The sequence below is a fragment of the Melampsora larici-populina genome (genome assembly GCF_000204055.1).
Source record: "Melampsora larici-populina 98AG31 unplaced genomic scaffold MELLAscaffold_78, whole genome shotgun sequence".
NCBI classification, from domain to species: domain Eukaryota; kingdom Fungi; phylum Basidiomycota; class Pucciniomycetes; order Pucciniales; family Melampsoraceae; genus Melampsora; species Melampsora laricis-populina.
The window spans coordinates 105,226-127,350 of record NW_006768842.1 but is presented as its reverse complement, the minus strand read 5'-3'; the positions used below and the strand labels follow the sequence as shown (position 1 = coordinate 127,350).

The 22,125-nt window shown below is 38.4% G+C and overlaps 3 protein-coding genes across 3 annotated transcripts; 1 reads left to right on the top strand and 2 right to left on the bottom strand.

Annotated features, from left to right (window-relative positions):
• Positions 1-9,794: 9,794 nt before the first annotated feature.
• MELLADRAFT_95038 (uncharacterized protein) lies at positions 9,795-11,820 on the top strand (the record flags this gene model as incomplete). The annotated part of the gene is made up of 4 exons (XM_007417771.1): positions 9,795-11,174; positions 11,252-11,385; positions 11,454-11,670; positions 11,737-11,820. The coding sequence occupies 4 exons, from the start codon at positions 9,795-9,797 to the stop codon at positions 11,818-11,820; spliced, it is 1,815 nt and encodes a 604-aa protein (XP_007417833.1).
• Positions 11,821-12,357: 537 nt separating this feature from the next.
• MELLADRAFT_118409 (uncharacterized protein) lies at positions 12,358-17,527 on the bottom strand (the record flags this gene model as incomplete). The annotated part of the gene is made up of 11 exons (XM_007417782.1): positions 12,358-12,895; positions 12,995-13,049; positions 13,131-13,386; positions 13,462-13,779; positions 13,852-14,047; positions 14,117-14,450; positions 14,515-14,777; positions 14,848-15,000; positions 15,079-17,229; positions 17,307-17,400; positions 17,469-17,527. The coding sequence occupies 11 exons, from the start codon at positions 17,525-17,527 to the stop codon at positions 12,827-12,829; spliced, it is 3,948 nt and encodes a 1,315-aa protein (XP_007417844.1).
• A 2,195-nt stretch (positions 17,528-19,722) lies between these two features.
• On the bottom strand, positions 19,723-21,432 carry MELLADRAFT_113138 (uncharacterized protein; the record flags this gene model as incomplete). Its single annotated transcript, XM_007417781.1, has 4 exons — positions 19,723-19,962; positions 20,049-20,200; positions 20,278-20,452; positions 20,545-21,432. The coding sequence occupies 4 exons, from the start codon at positions 21,430-21,432 to the stop codon at positions 19,723-19,725; spliced, it is 1,455 nt and encodes a 484-aa protein (XP_007417843.1).
• Positions 21,433-22,125: the final 693 nt, after the last annotated feature.

Genomic DNA, 22,125 nt, shown 5'->3' with positions numbered 1-22,125 from the left:
CATGCAAACCAGCCAGGTCAACAAGTCTGAGAAAGATAGCAACTGGTCCCAAGATTTGGACATTCGCCATGTGATTGATACTGTTTGGAAACAACATTTTGACCAAACAGCACTGAAAGCTGCTGAATCCAATGGCATCAACAGACATTACAATCTGATTATGCGTCTAATAGGTTTTGCCACAGACGTGGAGGCCCACCAGGCAACCCGTGCAGGTGACATAGGACACCGTGACCTGATGGTGATGTGGAAGCATGGGTCCATAATGGCACAAGGACTAACTGGCCTTTTGAATCTTGCAAGGCACATTCCCCACATTGTCATCCTTTTGGAAGTTGACTTGCCTAATAGTCTTGCACATGCCATCAAACACCCGCTACTGATTCCTTCCAGTGAACAAGAAGACCATTGGATGGCAATTGACAAGTACCTGGAAGTCCATATATTTTGGCTCAAGCATATGTACAACAACACCATGAGTTGCATAAGCCAAAGTGGTGACCAAAATCCAAATGGGTTTTCAATTGACTTTTATTGAAAACTCACAGGGACATGGAACAGACATTGAACGGCTCACATTTTGTCTCCCCAGCAACATTCCTTTGGCAATATTTGAATTTGATACATTGCAAAAACAGTGCGGGACTGACATATCCCTAGGTTGTTTGTCCCCAAGATACAAATGCTTATGCAGCTCCTAAAGTTGCTATCAGGTCACAGGATTGTCTATCAGCCTAACCCCTCAGCTATTCTGAGGAACATTTAACAAAGAATTCCAATGCACACCCACCGCAACCTACAGAAAATGTTTGGTGCAAGGGATTTGACCACATGGCAGATTTGGCCAATGCAGACAACACTCAGGATGAGCCCCAACCCCCAAATGCTGGGGATCGAGCTGCCCCGCCCCCCAACTTCTTTCTGAAAGTCAGAACGGCAAACAACCTCGCTGTTCCCTGAGCATTTGTTTCCTCTGAGGTACAGAGCGACTCCCTGACCCTGACCCCCAATGGGAATTGCCGGGTTACAGGGAATTACTGGTGATTCCTGATTCCCCGGCGATTTCTGGGAAAACTTGCTGAGCCACAAGTGTGCCATCAAGTCTTGACTTTGATTTCCCTTTCCATTGGTATTTGTAATGTTTGTACATACTTTTACACACATCTCCGCTGTTCAATTCATCCATTTTTTGACCTTCCTGCCTTAATTTGCATGCTTTGCTGCCTCTAACAAAAGCCCTTTTTCCTTGGATTCCCTGAGGAAAATCACTTTTTTTGGCCTCTCAGAACAACCCCCGGGACCGACTATCCCCGCGGGTCCGGTACCCTTTGAAGGCCAGAACAACCTCCTGTCCCACCGGGGAGGAGCGCAGGGATCCCCGATTTGGCGGGTCTCAGGGCTCATCCTGAGACAACACTGTGGATTGATTCTCAGGATTTCAGTGGAGAGCCTGAAATGTGTTGTTGTCTTGAGAGAATCCGGAGGCTCAGGGTGAGGAGTGACCTTATATGCAAATAAATCACGTCAGGATCTACACAACCTCAACTGTTGAAGTATTCAATTGACAAGGACATCAGTCTTAGTCATACTGAATGAAAAATTAAGTTATCAATCACATTATGTAAGATCACGTCAATCACAAAAGAATGCCAAGGAATAATGCATGGACCCGGTGTGGTGATCAATTTAAGGGATCAATCAAAAAATTCATATTTAGTAGTTTACCAGTTTATTAGAAAGATTTAGCAGGACAGAAAATTCAAAATGAAGGTTTTTTGGATCAATTGAAGCTCTTATAGGCTTATGTATTGGTCATTGGGTTAATATTACATCATTTAATTTCACATTACTTATTAAGATCATTAGAGTTCATTCACAAACTCATTACAAAAAGAAAGAAAGAAAAACATAAGAAAAATTTGAAAATATAGGTATATAGGTTGGAAAATGGTTTTTAGGGTAGTAAAAGTATAGTTATGGGTATTATGAGGATAGAATATGAAAGAAAAACATTATATTATACTGTGACAATTTTAATCTTGAAGGTTGATAAGAAGAAACAGAAGTTATTAGAGAAAAGGTACTTTTTCAAAGTTGGTAAACACGAGGTATACGTGTAGTTTGGATATGTAATGGTGGTAATAGTGAAATTTAAGGTTGCCAAGAAGATTTTCCGGGATTTTTAAGTTTGTAGAAGATGATTTCATATTACATGAGCAAGAAAAAGAGAGTAGAAGCTGTGAAAAGTGAAGAAAATGGGTGAATTTCGTCAAAAATGAAGGTTTTCAGCTCATTACATATGTCAAATGACGTCCGATTAGGTTGGTAGATAGCTCATTCAACGCAGAAGAGTAGATTACATAATGTACAAAATTTAAATCAATAGTAGCGGAGGTTTATGTAAAAAGTTATAAGGCAAATAAGGAATTGGTGTGAATCTCGAATTTACAGTCACAAGTCAACATGTAATACCAAAAACCTTAACTTCACAGCTCAATATCTTACTCATCACGCATCAGAAATAGGTCATATGGGTGCCATAAATGATCAGTAACACGAGGGCTGCAAGATGCAATTTAGTAATTAAAAATTGGACCTCATCTGAAAAAATTTGTAATCTCAAAATTTGGTTTTCAGCTAGTTTACAAGGAAAAAATCACCTGTATTCATCATAAGAAGTTCTGTACATCATATTATTGCGTCATTGATCACTTTTAGATGTGAAAATTACATCATTTATTAGTAACAAAATCATTACATTGCGTCATCATAGGGTTTTTAGGGATTTCTGGGTGGATTTGATTGGTTTTGAGGCTGTTGACCATTGTAAAAGTTGGAGTACATTGTTATATATACTTTGAGATGATTCTGGGACTGTTGTTCCCTTTTTTTCTTTATCATTTACGCAGTTATTATTTTGTTTATCATCATAAACTTATTTTAATAGTACCTGGTCACTTAAATATGCCCTTTATTATAGCTATAAAGAGAAATTTACTTGAGTATTATAGACAAAGAGACTTATTGGGAATAATATCATAAAGATATTGCTTATTTTCTTCAGTTATCATTTGGGAATAACACTATAGCAGTGTTGATAGTAATAAAAACTGTGCTTTTGAAGTTAAAATATGTGTGAAAGTTATATTTCTCCGGTGCCTTATCTGTACTCAATACAACAGTGTCTTTTCCTGATTGTGTTGTTTTAGAAGAGCAGTCTCAGACAACTTCTACTAGTCATTATATTAGTAGATTATCCTCTTCCAGCTCTGTATAACCCTTGTTGGGTTATAAGTTCTACACCGGCCCAGACTGGCATCCAGAGAGTGGTCCAAGCCGAGCTCATCTTCAAAAGCTGCCAACCCAGCCCCGCCCGGCGCAGTAAAAAAGAATTTTTTCCCGCTGTGTGGCTCAGCCACAAGGAAATCATTAGTTCCATCAGAATCAACAGCTTAAAATGGCTCAAAAACACCCTTGACCCTCTGACACTGCAAATATAATGTATTTTTCCCAGGTGAAAAATGATTACATTTATTTCACAAAATGATTAAAAATGCATTAATTCTGCATTAATTCTGCATTTTTCTGCATTAATTCTGCATTATTAATCATTTTGTGCATTAATGTCAATCATTTTTCACCTTGGAAAAATACATTATTTTTGCAGTGTGACAGCAGCACTATTGTCAGCCCTGAGTACATATACATGTAACCAAAACTAACCTGTAACAGTAAAAAACATATGTATAAGATTAACTACATGTTACATACTGAGCATAGACTGTATGTAACATGTAATACAATGCATCAAAACCTTTATTACATATACATGAACCTGTAAAACAACATGTAATATGTAACAAAACACCATTTACACCTCATAACTCAGTGTCAAGAGTTAAATGCTTATATTACATACCACACATAAGAGGTATATGTAATTAAGCATTACTAGTAACAATCATTACTGCATGTCAATAAATAACCCTGAACCAATGTAGTGATAATAACAAATATCACTACAGTTAGGTTTAGAGAGGAGAGTATATAAACCCCTCCTCTCTCAACCTTCAGAGAATCCCCCAAGCAATTATTACCCACTACTTTTAAAGAACAATTAAAGTTCAACTGAAGTAAATATCAAGAGTCTTATACAAATAAGACTAGTGATAAAGCTTCATCAACTTTAATCAGCTTCCTGATTAAAAGTAGGTAATACAATTCTTCATTCCCCTCTGGATCCTCTACTTCCCCTAAGTAGAAACCCAATCAAGGCTAGTGACCTCCAACAACTCCAGGCTAGTGACCTTAAGAAGAACTTCAGGCTGGTGACCTTAAGAATAACCCCAACTTGGTGACTTTAAGGACAACCAGATTGGTGAACTAACTCACTCTTTGATCTGTTACAATAAAGATTAAAAGAAGGTCCAGGATCCAACCTTCGTTTATTATAATAACATCTTATTATAATTACTAAATCTCCTCTTCAGGAGTCAATTAACTGAAGTCTGTCTGGGTTTGTCCAAACAGACTGTCAGTCCTTTTTTTCCTCTTTCTTTTTCCTTCTTTACTTCAATTTGTACCTACTACATATTTGAAATAAAGAAGTTAAAATTAAGAAACCTACTATTTACCCTTTAGTGAGCACTGAGTACTCCTACAAAGAGCACCCGCCCCTCACAACTATCACCATATCAGACTCCCCTCCACAACCCAAAAGTAAAAACCAGGCAAACTTCCTGTCATCTGCTCCTGCAAAGAATAAAACCAAAGTTGACAACTCAAACAAGACCTCATGGGTCTGGAGACACTTCAAGACCAAGTTTCATGACAAGACAAACTCAATGAAGAACATTTGTCAAGCGCATCCGAATGGAGGCAATAAAATCTGCGGAACAGAAATGACTATTGATTGCTCTGCAAGCACAAGATTGATGATCCACAACCTGAACCGTTGTCATCAAATACACAAAGAAACTGTTACTGAAAGTGGTTCCATGAGGAACTACTTGTCCAATGGCAAACTCAAGACAGTGAGACATTGTTTCACATTTACTCTTTGTTTTTTTGTACTGAATGTCTCCTTTTTAGGTTCCCAAGCTTACCCGTGAAAACTTCAAGCAACAACTCCTCCGTCTAACTATCATGAAAGAGCTCCCATTTGCATTTGTTGATTCTCCACACCTCCAAACCTTGCTTGAGATGTGTAATCCTGATATCACACCTTTCCTTGTCAGCTCCAGCGCTCTTGGTGATGCAGTGAGAAAGAAATTTGTCAAAATGAAAGTTGTAATGAAAAGCGTATTTGAAGACCAACTAGCCATCAGCATCACATGCGATGCTTGGACATTGACAAACCAAAAATCTATCCTTGGTGTCACAGCCCACTGGATTGATGAAAGATTTGGATTGCAGGAATTGATATTATCCCTCAAAGAGATCAATGGCAACCATACTGGTACCAACCTCACAGAACCCCGCATTCCAATTCTTGAAGATTACAACCTGCTCAATAAAGTGTATTGTGTCGTTGCTGATAATGCAAGCTCAAATGGTACCATGGCTTATGCTCTTGAAACAGTCTGCCCAAACTTCAAACGGGAAGAAAATCTTCTTGAATGTGTTGCACAGGTCATCAACCTTATCGCTTGAGATGGACTCAAGACTTTTTCTAGAAAGCTTGGCAAAGAAGGACCAATCCCACGTGACCTTGCTATCCTTCTGGAACCAATGAAACCATCCAATGTCCACTCAGTCCTCACCCGTCTTTTGAAACTGATTGCGTGGATTTACAAATCACATCAACACTTACAATCTTTCCTCAAGCAAGTCAAGGCTGACTTAGGCTATCCACTCAACCTCATCCACAATGTTGACACACAATGGAACTTGGACCTAGAATGTTATCATCAAGCGTTCAAATTACGTGTATCTATTGACACGAAGTGCCAAAACAATCCAGATTACAAGCAGTACACCTTGTCGGATGATGAGTGGAAGCTCATTGGCCACCTTATTGATTTCCTTGAGCCTTTTGAGCAAGCCACAAAGGATCTGTCAGCAAGTAAATACCCAAGCATGGGAGATGTGATACCAGTATATGAATGGATCATCAAAAAATTGAACTTGGTGGGTCCTTTTTTAAATCAATCCACTTTGCATCAATCCTCATCTTATCAATTTTATTCCCACTTTCATAGAGCTGGTGTAACTATGATGCTCAAGAGCTTCGCCAAGCTATTGAACGAATGAAAGTCAAGGCCAAATTCTATTACAACAAGGTCCTCAAAAAACCTGTATATCTTTGTGCCTTACTCCTCGATCTGCGTAGCAAGGATCAAGAGCTGACCAATGCAACTCCAGAGTGTGCTGGAATCTATCATTGAGAAGGTTGGAAGACTCTCTTTCCTAAAGAGTGTGAAACTTTTCATAAAGACGCTCCTCAGGTTGATGAAGAACTAGCAGTACCATTCAAAGATGGTCCCTGATTGTTTGTCACTAAAAAGAAAGCTCAATGTATTGAAGCCAAGCTTCAAACTTACCTTTCAACAAAGCAAGCAGATGGAAGTCGTGACCCACTTCTCTTTTGGCAAAAAGATGGTCACCACTTCCCCATCCTTGGGAACATGGCTCAGATCTTCCTAGCCATCCCAGCCACCAGCGCCCTTTCCAAGTGTGGGTTCTCTGCGGCTGGTAGGACCATCACCCACCTCCGTAGCTCAATGACTACACCCACTCTTGAAGCATTAGTATGCCTCAAGAGTTTTGACAAAGTTATCAAATTGTAGTTGTTATACCTTGTCAATCAAAAATCTACAGTATTTAGAAGTCCATCACACCTCAAAGTAATACATGTATATCTATGTGTGCTGTCATCTCATCTGCTGAGCCCAACAGCCACCACCTCCTATCGCTTCAGACCCGCTGGGCGGGTCGGGTCCGTGGGCCGAGAGCACAGCGCTTCGGGCTATCAGAGCTATTTTAGAGAGCCAAAAAAGCCTGATCCCGGCCTGGTCCCGGTGCCGGCCCCAGGCATTACCAAGCAGGATTAAGTTAAAGTAGTTGTGAATAAAGATGAAGAGAGTTCAGAGGACTAAGCTAAATTAGTTGAGAATAAAGATGAAGAGAGTTTGCATTGTAGAGATGATAAAGAATTAGTATCAGGTGTTCAGTAGTTTATGAGTTTCAATTTTTCCTTATATGTTAGCAAGTGTTGTTGCATTAGTTCTCTTTTCCCCATCTTTGGAAAAGAGAATGTACATAGATCACAGATTTGTTTCTTCTCCAATTTTTCAATCTATCTGACCAAGTTTCATGTAATAGTTCAATCTTTCACTCAGATCAGCTTGACTCGCACTATCGTGTGCTTACCTAACTATCTTAAACTTATAATAGGTATCTAACCTTGTCTTTTCTGAATGACTTAAATTGACTTATTAGTATGTGTGTGTGATGTTGTTACTTTTTTCTTTTTATAGGTTAGTGTTATGTCCTTGAGAGAAGGATCTTGTCATAGATTATATTAACCAGGGGAACATTTATCAGGTTAGTGTTATTTCCTTGAGAGAAGGGTCTTGTTGTAGATTACATTAGGCAATTGATAAACCACACTGACTCAAAATCTGGTTTGACACCGGTTTTTCTCGTACTGGGTTACTTCCAAAGATATACAGCTCCGTACATCAGTACATAATCCAAAATCATTCAAGTAGCTTCAAGTCCTTTCTGAAGCCGGGTTTTGATTTGAATGTTCTACAAAGCTGCTTGACCAACTTGCCAATATGTTGGCAAACAATCATGGGCTCAATCAGTTGATTGGTTTCCTCATGAAAAAGTCCTTGACAAAGAGTGTGACATTATCATACTACAATTGCTGGTCTTGATCACATAGGAATTCTGCTTCAGAAAGAAAGGCAAAAGTCAATAAAATACAAAAATGTGTAGAGATCAAACAGAGAAACAGGCAGCGCTCAGAGTGTGATTATGAACTCACAAAGGTTGTGACATAATCTTTGGCAAAGGTCATATTCAGGCTTGATGACTTTGATGTGAAACAGAGAACATGTTCTCTACCAAGGGCTGGTTTTTGTTCTGACCATCTCACAACATGATCCCTTAAACCTGTACTTCTACCAAGGTTCACATGTCTCTACTTTCTGCAACTTATTGCTAATGGCCATGAGAAGAATTGAGCGCTGGATTTTACAGTCCAGCTATGTGAGCCATCTTTGTAAGCCATCTTTGTAAAAGTTTGGAACACAAGATTATTTTTACTGTCAGAGGATATATTGGATTTCATTTCTTGAAGGTTAGGAAATCAATAATCCGTCTGGATGATGTCTCCTAGTTTTCCCATTACAAAACAACTTTGTTGAACAATAGAATTAAAAAAGAAAAACCAGCTTCAGAAATAACTCAGATACCAGCTTCAGAAAGGAACTGAATGATTTAAGATTAGTACAGCTCTGTACATCTGATATACTGATGTACAGAGCTGTATATCTGTGGAAGGAATCCAGTTTAAGAAAAACTGGAATCACACCAGCTTTCAAGTTGGCATGGTTACCAATCACCTTATATTAACCAGAGGCACATTTATCAGGTACCTCATTACAAGACTCAAAGACATTCTTACCAAGCTACTCTCCTACCTTGATCCAACCCCACTGGCTTGGGCAGGTCCACTTAGATTTTAAACAAATTTTATTTTCAATTGGCTTCACCCCCGCCATCCCTTGTAGTGCACTGTGTAGTGGGTTCTTAGCAGTCTCTCCGCTGTGAAACGTTGTGATTTTTTTGACCCAATAGCAGAGCAGTTGCGCTCTTCTTGGTGCACATGCTGCACAACACTATGGGAACAGACCATATTTTGCCATGTTTTGAAGTGTTTCTGGTGTTGTTTAAGCTGATGTACATGGCAAAAGTGAACCTTCAACTCAAAATCAGGGGAGCTCTGTCATCAAGAGGGAAAACAACTGACATCTTGAGTAGTCTTTTTATGGCACTTTGAAGCAATTCAAATGAAAGCATTTCAAGTACAACCCTTTGAGGCAATATTTTTCCACTTTGGAGAGTCATCCTCACTAATATACACACACCATTTCTCACATACACACTATGCTTTGCTTACCAAGTTCTCTGATGAGCATTGAGACACTATCAATCAAAACTTTGTCTTCAAGAAATCAAGAGATTTATTGTGAATCAGCATGATCTGTATCAAATTGACCAAAATAAGAGTGGGTGTTTGCAAGCTGAAATCAATGAAATTTCAAGTGTCCAACTGCAATATCAAGTCATGCAGGATAGAGGATAAATACAGATCAATTCCAGGCAGTTAGAGTTGCAAGCACTGGGATGGATTTAGTATCATCCCATACTTTAAGTATGAATAAAATATGGTTAGTCAGTTGTGAAAAGATGGAAGCAGGTGAGATGATGTCTTACAAGGGTAAGGTTGATCATTGGACAACATTGTTGACACTAGCAGGTGCAAGGATGAACATAAGAAGAGTGGTAGAACAGAACCTCAGGGGTGTGCCAGATGGATGAGGGGTTAGCCTTGTTTGAGCTGGCCAGTACAGCTCTCGAGGGACTTGATTGAGTTTGGGCAATGCCTGCTATGCCTGCTGACCATCTGGGACCCGCGGCGACGATCCTTCAATCAAAAAGCGCCCCGTGGTGTACCCGAAGTGAAACACCCACCACCCTTTAGTTTCTCTCAGAGTGAGAGACTGTTACTTAAAAAGGAAATCATCTAAACCTTTCATCAAAGTTGCATTCATTCATTCATCATGACTATCAAAACTAAATCAAAACCAACCAATCAACAAATCAAATCAAAAAACATCAATCAAATCAAATCAATTCGATCAAAACCTGTGGTAATCATTCCACCATTCAAAACACATAAAGAAAAACAATCCAATCCACTTGAATCTGAAAACAAACCAATTCGTAAAACACTCGAAAAGACTTTATACGAATTACCCAAGATTGGAAAGATAGATGCTGACTTTATATCTCGTCAAACACGTTCAAAAGCTTTCGAAACCTCATTTAAACCCATCATCAAACCAACCAATGATAAACTCAAATCAGACTCAGATCATGTAGTAGAAGTTTCAAAACGTGCTAGAAAACCTCTTGGAGAAAGAGATGAATCATATGTACCAATCGTAGTAATCCCAGCCTATCATGAAATCCAAAGAACTTCAACAGATCCGATTTCAGATCCCACAATTTCATTAAACTCAATCAATTTACAAACCTATTCCAAAAGTTCTACAAACTTACTTCAAAAATGGCTTAAAGAAATCGAAATCGAAAACTTGTTAGATCCTAATCATAATCAAGAAATCAAACATTCTCATACTTCACTCGGTTTAACCAATGATTCAATTTCAAATTTCACTTCTTCACCTTCAATCGAACTGGTCACTTTTTCCAAGTCTAATTATAATTTACCATCAAATCAGCCTCTTCAAAGTACATCTAAAGCTATAGAAATCAATGATAACAAATCTTTTAGTTTATCCTCACAAGTGGATCCAAGTATTAAAAAAGTCATGACCAAAGCATTATCAAAACCGATCCCAAATCCTAATGTCCCACCATCACATACGGAATCAAGTCTAGAATACATAGACCCAATTACCTACAATCCAACCCCTACCCCACCTCACCATCTATCACTCCCGAAACTCAATGAATTACCTAACCTAAATCTAACCCAAGATTCACCCAACCGTTCAGTTTCCACACTCAAACGAAACCGAATCAAATCTTTGAATTCGAATTCGAATTCCGAAAGAACTTCTATCATCCTAGACCAAGATGGATTCCCAATCTCAAGTCAAAGATATCAACAAATCCATCAAGAATTAAATGATCCATTTGGATTTCAACAAAACGAAAAACGTTTAAAACTTTTAAGATCTAAAGGAGAATTAGAAAGAACTCAACCTAACCCATCAAAACTCAAATCTACCGTACCATTAGGAACAGCAGGACCTTCTGTTAATCACAAATCTCATCTGAAGAATCATGTACATCTTTCCATGGATTCGGATTTATCTTTAACTGATTTGTTGTCCATTAAAAGACCTAACAAAAATCAAAAAGGAAAACCAAACCATCGAGTGATCAAAAAAGCAGCAGATCCTCGTGATCAGGTAATCCAATTCTTTTGGTTTTTCCACAACTTTAGTCTTTGAAAACCAAATCTGAAATTCTTTTTTTTGATCATCAGAAACATTTAGGAACCCAATCAGATGAAAACGAGGTAGATGATCCACCTTTACGTCGAGGTCGATCCAAAAAAATCCCCAGAATCATCAGTCCATCTTCAAAAAGACCAACAGACAAAGACAGTCAAGCAGAAAGGTAAGCCCTCAACCTATCCCTACACACGAACCCATTCATGAACTTGATACTAATACACGATCAAACAGTTTGAATTCTTCGAATCATAAACCATCACCTAAGAAACTCCAACGTTTAGATCCCAACAGATTACCTAACAAACGAACTCAAGCTGAAGTTCATTCTTCACCTTCACCTAAAAAACCATTTCTGAAATCCAATCAATTAAAAAAACTACCAAAACCAAAACCAATGATCAATCAAACCCAAGTCAAAAGATTAAACCAAGCCAAGAAATCAAATCAGGTAAACAAAACTTTATATGTATGATTCATGAACACTTAAACTTACTTTTTTTTTCTTTTGGATTAGGTTTTTGAAACCAGTCGTGAATTAAGAGTTAAATATTATGATGGTTTAGATCAGTTTGATTTCGAAGAAGAAATCGTACTTTAAGAAAACCCATGGATTCATTTTTCATTAAATCTTCTTTCTTTCTTTTACAATTTCTTTTCTTGTAATTCTACACACTTTTTCTTTCTTATCTCAATTGATTTTTTGTTTTCTTTTTTGTTTTCCATTTTTGATCTGTTTATCTGTTTTTTTTTGGTTTGGTCTTGATTTAAATGTGAACCACTTAAAATCCTATTTCAAAATCCTTTCAGTTTTTTGTTCACTACATACTTGAACTCGTTTTATTTTCATCTTCCTTTAAACTTCTTTACTTCATCATCTTTTTCTCTTACTTGAAACCTGTTCAATTCTTTGAAACCCTCAAAGTCTTTAAAGAAAAAAAACCAAATCAAGACCATTTCTCCTTTCAAAAAATTTAATATTTATTTCATTAAAGAAACCATTAAAATTCACTTAAATTGCTAACTTGGTTCTTGTATATCTGTCTGAATAGAGAAAAAAAGATAAACATTGTAAAAAAGAAAAGAAAAAATAACTCAGAATAACATATAAATTGTCCTACGCGTTTCATTTTTTTTTCGATTGATGTCTTGTTTCTAAGTTTTAACACAAAACACACAGAAATCCAAACCCACTACATTCAAGGGTACCACACACTCACTTACCACACACACACACACATCTTAAAGATCAAACATATCACAAATGTTACAAAATAAGAGAAAGGGATTTTTCAAAAGAAACGAAAGATTAAGTACACAACATTGAAGAAAAAGGAAAGACATAGGAGGTACGGAAAAAGAAAAATTAAGATATAAAAAGTGTTCAGAAAAATAATAATAATGATTATATATAAGTGTATATATATATATATGTAAGAGAACAGAATCGAATAATATACTAAATAGAAACAAAAAAAACAGCTAAATATAATAAGATTTAATGTTTTTTTCAAACCCAAAAGGAAACGATCAAGTTTGTTCTTCTTTTCTCTCTTCTAAACTCTTCTTTCTCACTTTTTTTTTCTTCATTCAAATTCAATATCATCTCATAAAGCAGCAGTCACAAAAGCAGGTCGACTTCTATTAAACTTGGTGTAAATTCTACTCAAGAATTCCTAAAAAACAAAAATCAAAAAGTTCATCATTAAGAAACCCCCACCATACATTTCTTTTCTGTCATAAAAAGTATATAGACAAGAGAAAGAAACACTCACTCTATTCTTCACTGGATCACCAGATATCATATCATTCAAAGCATACCCATCAAGCCTATTAAGGCAATTAAGAAAAATCAATTCATCTGTCTCTTCTACATATCCCCCAAAACGTCAAACAAGAAAAACCACATACGGAATCCTTTGTGAATTTAAATAATCAAACACTCCAAAATAAAGATCCATTCGATCACCACCCGTATAATGATCAAAATCAATTCCACTCGGTACATCCGTTAAACTTTCAATCAATCTCACAATCACTAATCCCGATCGAAGTGATCCAGAGAAATCTTGAATCCTTTGATTAGTAATGGATGATCGACTCAAGGTTGTATTGATCCAATTCATCAATGTTTGATCTGCAACGGTCGGTTTGAATAATGCTGGTTCTTGAACCCATTCCCCAAGTGATGTCAGTCACTGATATAACAGAAGAGGAAGGAAATAAAAAGAAGTCAAACTACCTGGTGGTGAACTCAAACCTGCAAGATTAGGCTTTTTCCTATGAATACTCCTCTTGGGTCGAAGTGACTCGGGTGGACTGATGGGTCGTTGTTGTTGTGGCTGTTGTGGCTGTTGTGGCTGTTGTGGCTGCTGTTGAAGTCGTTGCAAGTTCATCAACATTGCAGGATCTTTGGTATTTAATATCTCAGGATTGGCCGCTAATCTAGCTTTCTGAGCTCGAGCTCTAGATGCAGGCGATGGCGGTCTTGGAGGTGGAAACATCTTTTGGGCTTCGGAAATTGGCATAGTAGGAATGTTACATGAAGAGATCACCGGTGCTACATCATAGAAAGAATGCATTTTCGATCAACAGCAATCCTTCTGATCAGTTTTCTAGAGAGAAAGCTCACCAAGCCAGTCCCTATCGATGGTAGCCTTCATCATGGCCTTCATCCAATCACGTAACAATTTTGAATCATCAGCACTAAAAGCATGACTCGATCCGTCATCATGAATAATTTTAAATCCATATCGACCCGGATTCACATCATCATCCATCACGACTTTGTAACCACCTAATTTAATCAATCCTTTAATCCTGACCTCCTGTTTTTGCAAATTGAAAGTTCAGACGCTTATCCAAAACTCAAAGTACTCAAATCAAAATAAACTTACGTTCTCAGATTTAAGATAGTACAGGTTAGAATTTTTCAGTATGAAATATCTCATTTTCCAGGTAGGATACTTTTCTCCTTTCTTCCTCATCCAACCAATATGATCAGGTGTACCTATCCTCTCTGCTGCAGTCTTAGTATTACCATTACGTTTATCATCAGCAGAGAATTTGGGTAAGGATTCTTTGGAATTTGAATCTTGTAAGATCGGTGTAAGATGTTGAATCTGTTGTGCTTGTTGATGATGATGACCAAAGTTGAAGATTCCTCTTGATTTATTCCCAACACCGTCCGGATGACTTGTCGCCGAGACGGGTGAGGCGAGTTTCTGGGGCCTGAGGAACAACAGACTCAATTAGAAGGCAGTTTGACATGATCATGCGGCACAGGGAAACATACGGAGAAGGATGGGATGGTGATCCGGAGGTGGTCAATTGAGGTGGTGGTTTACGTCCTCGTAGATTGCCTAAGAAGCTGCTCCTCGATTTACCTTCACCGCTAGGTCGTCCAGAAGAAGAGCGCTCAGGACTAGAGGGCGGGTCGGTCGATGTCTCACCAATCGAGAACGGCTTTTTACTCAAGATCGAATTAGCTGTACCAGGTCGCTGTTGTTTGGCTTGTTTGGCTAGATTCTTCCTCGACTTTTTCGTATTAGCACTCTCCTGATAGTGGAGCAAAGAGTTAGTTATGACAACCTAACATATGGTCAGTGATAATATATATATAAATTACCTCATGTAGGACCAACGGTGTAGGGTTGAAATTATCATGTAATTCAGCCTTTTCGGCTAGTTTATCAGGCGAGAGACCGGCGTCTTCTGCCTCTCTATAAAAGTGAGCAGAATGTGGTCTTCGAGGATACTCAATGCTACCAGGAGCAACATCCTAGAGTCAGATGGCAAAATGTCACGTTAGGCTTCTGATCATTCACTTTGCATTCTATACTTAGAGAGGTGACGTTACCCGTTGTCTAGTATGTTGCCAATTTGGAGGAGAATCACCGGTCAAACTAGTGTCCACGTCAGCTTCTGGTCTATGATTGAGGCCAGAGAATGAAATCGCGGCGGGTTTCTTGAGATCGGTTAGAATGCCTGGCAGTGAATGTTGCGGCCCGGATCTGACTGAAAGAGGCTTGGCCGACTCATATTCATGATCAACGATATCTTCAAGATTGGAGGAAATCATGACCCTTTGATTGGGAACAGGGGACATGGGATCAGCCATATCAGGCGTAACGAACCCCCTGCCTGGTCGAGTAGATTCTGAAGTAGATTCTGATCGACGATGAGTGTACGAATTTGAACGCGTGTTTTGGACACCTTGTACAGCGTCGAACTGTGGAGATGATGATTTGATTGAATCGGGATTGGGTGACGAAGAAGAGATTCCCTGTTGGGATGCTTGAAGTGCCTTTCGTAATTCTTCAATAGCCTTTGTGACCTTCACCCTTCTACCAAAGGCGACGAGATCAATCTCCTTCAAGGAGTTCATATCCAATTCTAATAACACATCACCAGTAATTTCATGTTCCGAAAACTTTGAGATTGTAACTTCATCTAGACCTTTTGTCTTACCCCATTCCATCACATTAGTCACTGTCCACTCTCTTGGGTCCATAAAAGTAGATTTCACGCCTGTTCCATTCACAATCGAAGAGAAAGACTCGGCACCAATTTGATGTTTACCTGTAACAGACGGAAAAGTACTGGTAGCGGGACTGGCGAGTTGGTCTTCAATAGCAGCCAGTCTACTGCTTGATCGTGATCTAGATCCTTGGACTGAGGACGAATCAGCTGTTGAGTTGGAAGTATTGATATTGGTCGAGGTGATAGGGGCAGCTGAGTTAGCCGGCGAATGAGGCCGAAGAGGAGATGAAGCTTGCTGACGAAAGAAGATACCGCTGCCTACACTGCTGGCAGATCGTTGGCGGCCGTGAGAATGCTCGACAGGGTCAGAAGAACCTGGCATGAGACCTGTTGGACTCTTTAGATATTCTTGAGTAGAGCCAGGCGAGGCGAGAGGGGCAGATGTGGGAGGTGGTTGTGGATCTGGAAAGGTGGAAGTGAAGACGGGGGTGGGTGTCTTGTCTTGACTTGCAGGAGATCGGCTTTGTGAAGTGGCTGAGTCATGATTAGAGAGTATTGGAGAGTCCGAATTGATTCGATCGGTTGATGGGACTTGGTAGGTCAGCTGAGAAAATTCTCTACTCATTCGAAGGGTCGATGCAATCGGAGGGGATGCCGCACTGATCGCGGCACGTGCACCAGCGCTGAGATCACTAAGAACGCTTGACGAAGACAATTGGCCGGGTTTGTGAGTGTGATAAGGCACAGAATGATTCCGAGCGTGATTTGGCGAGGAGGTTGATTTAGAGGAGGTCACTGGAGAGTGTGCTAATCCCAAAGCGATGGCTGCAGCTGAGAAAGGGCCGGAAGCGAAACGAGAGGATTCATGGTCGCCATCGAGGCCCAATTTTTGCGTAGCTACGACTAGCTTATCCCGAGGATCAGGTGTACCAGGAAGACTTGAGGACTGAGAAGGATCACCATGATCGTTTTGATTCTTTGAACGACTAGGGCCTTGGAACTGATGTTGAGCACGTAAAGCGTAACCCATCCGATCGTCTTCATCATCTCCACTCTCTTCTGATAGGTCGATTTCGTTTAGTTCAGGTATACTGATACGCGAGCTAGAAGCTGAGCCAGGATGAGAGTAAAGCGTATTTGAAGCTGATTTCAATCGATCCATGACGGATTGATGAGCGAGAGCATCAGCCCTTGCTTTTTCAGCCAATGCAGTTCTGGCTTTAGCAGCGCCACCGTTATGAGCATCCCAGGTGAGATGATGCTCTGATCGAGTACGATCATCATCATCATCTGAATGTTCAGGATTGAGATGAGTTGAGCTAGGATGTTCAGTTAGAAGTGAAGAAGGGATCCCATTGGTTAATGAGACGGTAGAAGAAGGTGGATGATGTATTGAATCGATTGCCTTTTGAACATCAAAGAGAGTTTCATTCATAGTAGGTTGACCATCTGAATTGATAGGTAAAGTAGGTTGAGGAGATGTATAAGCTTGTGGAAACAAGCCATATGCACCCTTGGTATTGCGACCCTAAGAAGGATGAAACAGGATTAGTTGGATATTGAAAGATATCAAGAAGAAGAGTGAAAGTGAAAGTAAGAGCTAACCTGCCACCAACCATCACCATACTGATCATCTTTCTCAGTGACATCGATTGGTTCACCAGCTGAGAATGAGAGTTCATCAGGATTTTCTGCTTGACTGAAAGAAGATGAGCAGAGGGTTAGTGAATGAGAGAGTGTATATGAGAGAAGAGAAGAAGAACTTACAAGTCATGAATAGCATAGACGGTGATGAGAATAGGAGGTAAAGGTTGAGGAAGTTCCATGTTTGTTGAAGTCAAGAAGAGAAGATGATAAGAAGTTGAGGGTTGGATTGGAAGTGGAAGTGGAATTGGTTTAATGGTAAACTCGTTAATCAACTGATTCTGATCAAGTGAAGAGATTAAAGAGATTATCTAATCTAATCAATTCAATCAGGAACACTACATAACACCCATCACAGCCTATCACACTTTCAATCTTATCAAAATCATTTAAGCTTAAGTCATACTTAACCAATCTTAAGCTACCTAATTTATCACCGGAATTAGACAAACAAAACAAACAAACAAACAAAGCCACTCCCTCAAAGAAGACTCGGTATCAATCATATCATCATTCATCCTACCTATCCTCCGTCCACTCTCTAATTCCCGTCCATCCTGCGTTCAACAATCTCCGTCCTATCCAGCGCCTTGCCGTATTTTAGTATGCAGTGACTCCGTCCACCATCTTGTCCGGATCAAGACACCTATGTACAGTCAAACCTGTGCAAATGCATACCTGCGCAGATGCATAACCTGTGACAATGCATAGAAAAATTCCTAGATCTTGATACTTTTTACCGCCAAACTAGACAATGGAATTGCATAACCCGTGAAAATGCATAGGAAAAGTCTTCCACCCAAATTATGCAATTGCACAGGTTTGACTGTATCTACACACACACTTCACACATCTTGACAAATAAACAAATACACAAGGAATCTTTGACATGAGATTTTCTTCATTTTTTAAAGAACTGCGTATTATACCTATCAAAATAAAATGTCTCCAGAAACTTCAAACTTCTATTCTTTTTACTTTTCACTGTTGTTTCTTTCCATCCTCTTGACGTTCAAGTATAAAAAGGATTTAGTTTTATTTTTTAGAATTTCTTTCAAAGATTCAAAGAAGGAGTTTATGAATTTTTATCATTCAATCTCAAAGCCATCTACATAATTGATCACATTCAGAGCCAGGAGCCAGGAGTTACAGATATATTCCAGGAAGTAAATGTCACCCCTCGTCTATTTCTTTTGTAAAGGAATTTACACTTTGAACACTTTTCAAATAGTTTGAATATTTCATATCTTCAAACTTTGACATATATCCAGAAACACACACACATATGCTTAACAAATCCTCTCACAATCACGTTGCCCGGTCAAGGACGCAGCAAAACGCGCTCATGAACGGTGAACGGGCTTTGTTCAAGGTTAATGATACACTGCATATCTTTTGAGTACAAACCGTCACTTCAAGAGTTCACAATATAAAGTGTAATAATCATACTGAGAAATTACTGTCGTTCTTGAAAAGCTTGTTCGAGTTTTCCCGCATAACTCGAGCAATTTGGCGGGAAAACTTGGACAAGCTTTTCAAGAACGACAGTACATAGAATTGATTTTCCATTCACCATCAAAAAAAAAAACTCCTTGACAGTGGACACACTTCCAAGGTTTCAAAAAAAACCACAGAAATTTCCCATACGTTGTGACATTGACAACTCACACCACAATCCACACAGAAAAATAGGTAGTTTCAATTGCATATCTATACATAGCTATGTACATATAAAGAACATCTCATCTGAGTTTTGAAATTGATAAACTCAAAGGAGTGCTTGTTATAAAGTTTTTGGTAAGTAAGTACCATGGTTTTTCTTTCAAGGAGTTACTGTCGTTCTCAAAATGCTTGTCCGAGTTTTCCCGCCATGCTGCTCGAGTCTTGCGGGCAAACTTGGACAAGCTTTTCGAAAACAACAGTAAAGCGGTTTTGGACAAGTTAGACAACTTTAATGATTCAACCCTTTTAATTCGAATTTAACCCAACCAAAAGTTTCAAACCTCAAAGTCTTATAATCAAGACAAAAAAAACCTTAATCAAACTTACATAAGAAAAAATCTGATCATCATCAAACTTGATTTCTTTATATTTAGTAATCTCAATTCCTATACTATATAAAGTTTTCTATATATCCAATGTTTTTTTATTATCTATCTTGCCATTTTGGTTTTGTAAATATCAACAACCCTTCAATCTATCATGAAATCTAATAAAACATATATAAAAAAACACCAAACCAATCAAAACACAAGATCGAAGAAAAAAAAAATCAGAACCCAATTAAACATTTTTCTTAAAAAAAAAAGAACCCAATTGATTTTTTTTTAAAAAAAAAGCAGAACCCAATTAAATTTCTTTTGGAAGGTAAGAAGTTTCAAAGTACAGAAGATCGTTTAGAATTAATTTCAACAGATTTAGAAGTCACATTCTGATGATGATTAGTAGGCGTCACCGATCTAGTCGTCGTTCCAAACCATCTAGAAGACCCAGCTGGATGAGTAGAAGAGATCTGAGCGGTAGAAGTGATTGAAGAAGATCCTAGTTGGATAGACGATGATCTTTTGTTCACATTAGGTGATCCCATCTTGATCCTTTGTGCAGCTGTGATGAGATCCTATTTCGATTTCCATACCCCAAAAAGAGATCAGAAATCGTGCAAGGTTTGGTGAGCTTGGTCTAGGTTTTGGAACATCACTCAACTGAGATCATCTTATTATATGAATCACTATCTTGGTTTAATTTGTCACGTTTGGTAAGTGTTTGGGATAGAAGATCTGAGATCGTTGTGTTCATGTTCTTTAACTCGTCTCTAATCTTAATTAGATCTTCATCACTTTGACTTTGTAAATCGTCTATAATTCAAATCAACCAAAAAACCCATCAGAAAAAAAAAAGAATCGAAATCATTTGGATTGAATTGGAATCTAACCATTTTTCAACGATAATAGTTCATCACATCTTTTTCGATCTATTGAGATGGTTGGAGTTGGACTCTTGATTGATGGTTTGATAAGTTTTGAATTATATGGATGTAAAAGACTTGATGAAACTGAATCTGTATGAACTGAAAGTGTTTGTTGAGGAAGATCTGCCGGTGTCAAGAACTAAATCCAAAGAAGAAGAAGAAAAAGAAATCAATCGTAAGAAGTGAAAAATGTTTTAGTGGAAAATTGAATGATCAGATCAAGATTCTTACATCATTTAAATCGACTGGAATCCCCAGTGTGACTAAAAAATGACGACGGATCTGACTTCTTTTCCAATCAATTGGAATCCCAAGTCGGTTTTGATTTTCAATCAATTCATTCCAAGCAGACCTAAGTAGATCAGAAGATTTCAAAACCAAAGGAATTGACAAATTTTTTTCGATTGGTGGATGATCTGAATTTTTGATAACATCATCGGTTAGCCAAACTGATGAATCGATTTGTGTAAAAAGACTATCGATCGCAGGTGTGAGTGATTGTTTTAGGGTTTCGAAATTCATAAGTTTAGGTAATTTGAATGGTATGATGTTCGGTTTGGTTTGAAATCTTGGTATAGGTGATAAACTTGGAAATGTATCGAAATCACCAAACTCATCTGTTCCTAATCCTTGTCCTAATTCATCACCATCATCAAAATCACCAAAATCATCATCATCTATTGTACTATTATTGAGATTGTTTGATTGTGATTGAGCTTGATCAGCTGTAGCTGAGAACATAGATTGAGTTGATGAAGCATCTGAAGGAGAAGAGAATAGGATAGAAGGACTGTTTGGAGAAGATTGATGATCAGAATCTAAGTTGATGAATGGTTTAGGTATTGAATCAGTTGAGATTGATAGATTGGGTTGTTGAGAATGATTTGAATTTGAATTTGAATTTGAATTTGAATTTGAATTGGTTAAAGTAGGATTAGGTGTTGATAGATTGATTTGATGATGATGAATGGTAGTAGTATCAGATGAATCTGATTGATTAGTTGGTGAAGATGGTTCAGGTGGGTTTTGATGTTCTGTTCTTGATGTGTTGATTTGAATAGAAGATGATGGTTCAGTTGACCAAATATCAGGTTCATCCCAATCTAAGTTGAAGTTCATGGCTTTCTTCTGGATTTGATTTGATTTGATATGAAATCATAAAATGTTGACTTCACTTCTTCTGATTCTGATTCTGATAATGATTTTACAAGTTAAACTACAAAACTATTAAATTAAAACCCTAATTTTGAAATTAAACCTCACTTAACTACTCTTTCAAACACTTCTCATCATCTCATCTCTTCATCATCATCATCATATTTATAATTAGCACCTCGACAGTCGAGATACAAGCTGCTCATTAGGGGTATTCAAAACTCGTGTTTTGGGTCCCAGAAGTGTCAAGAACCGACATCCAGAAACTTCTGGGACATCTCCAAGATGTTTCTGGATGTCACATTTAATTTGGAAACTTTGTGCACACCACACACCTGTACTCCTGTATCTTTCATACTTCAAAGTTCACCTTCTTATAGCCACAAATCTTTCACATGGCTCATATGCCTGCATCTCGAACCAATTCAATTTCCAGGACTCCTTCAGACCCTTCGATTGCAGGGCAAGCTCCTCCACTTGGAGAGTACTCTTACACCTTTGTCTCGCCTAGTATCAATCCACATATCTCGCCGGCAATCCATCAGCAATTCTCTCCTACGATCCACCAGCAATTCTCTCCTGCTCATCTCTCTCCTGCTTTAAACAATCATCCTATTTGGCCAACGATGTCGTACCATCAATCATTGCAAATTCAAG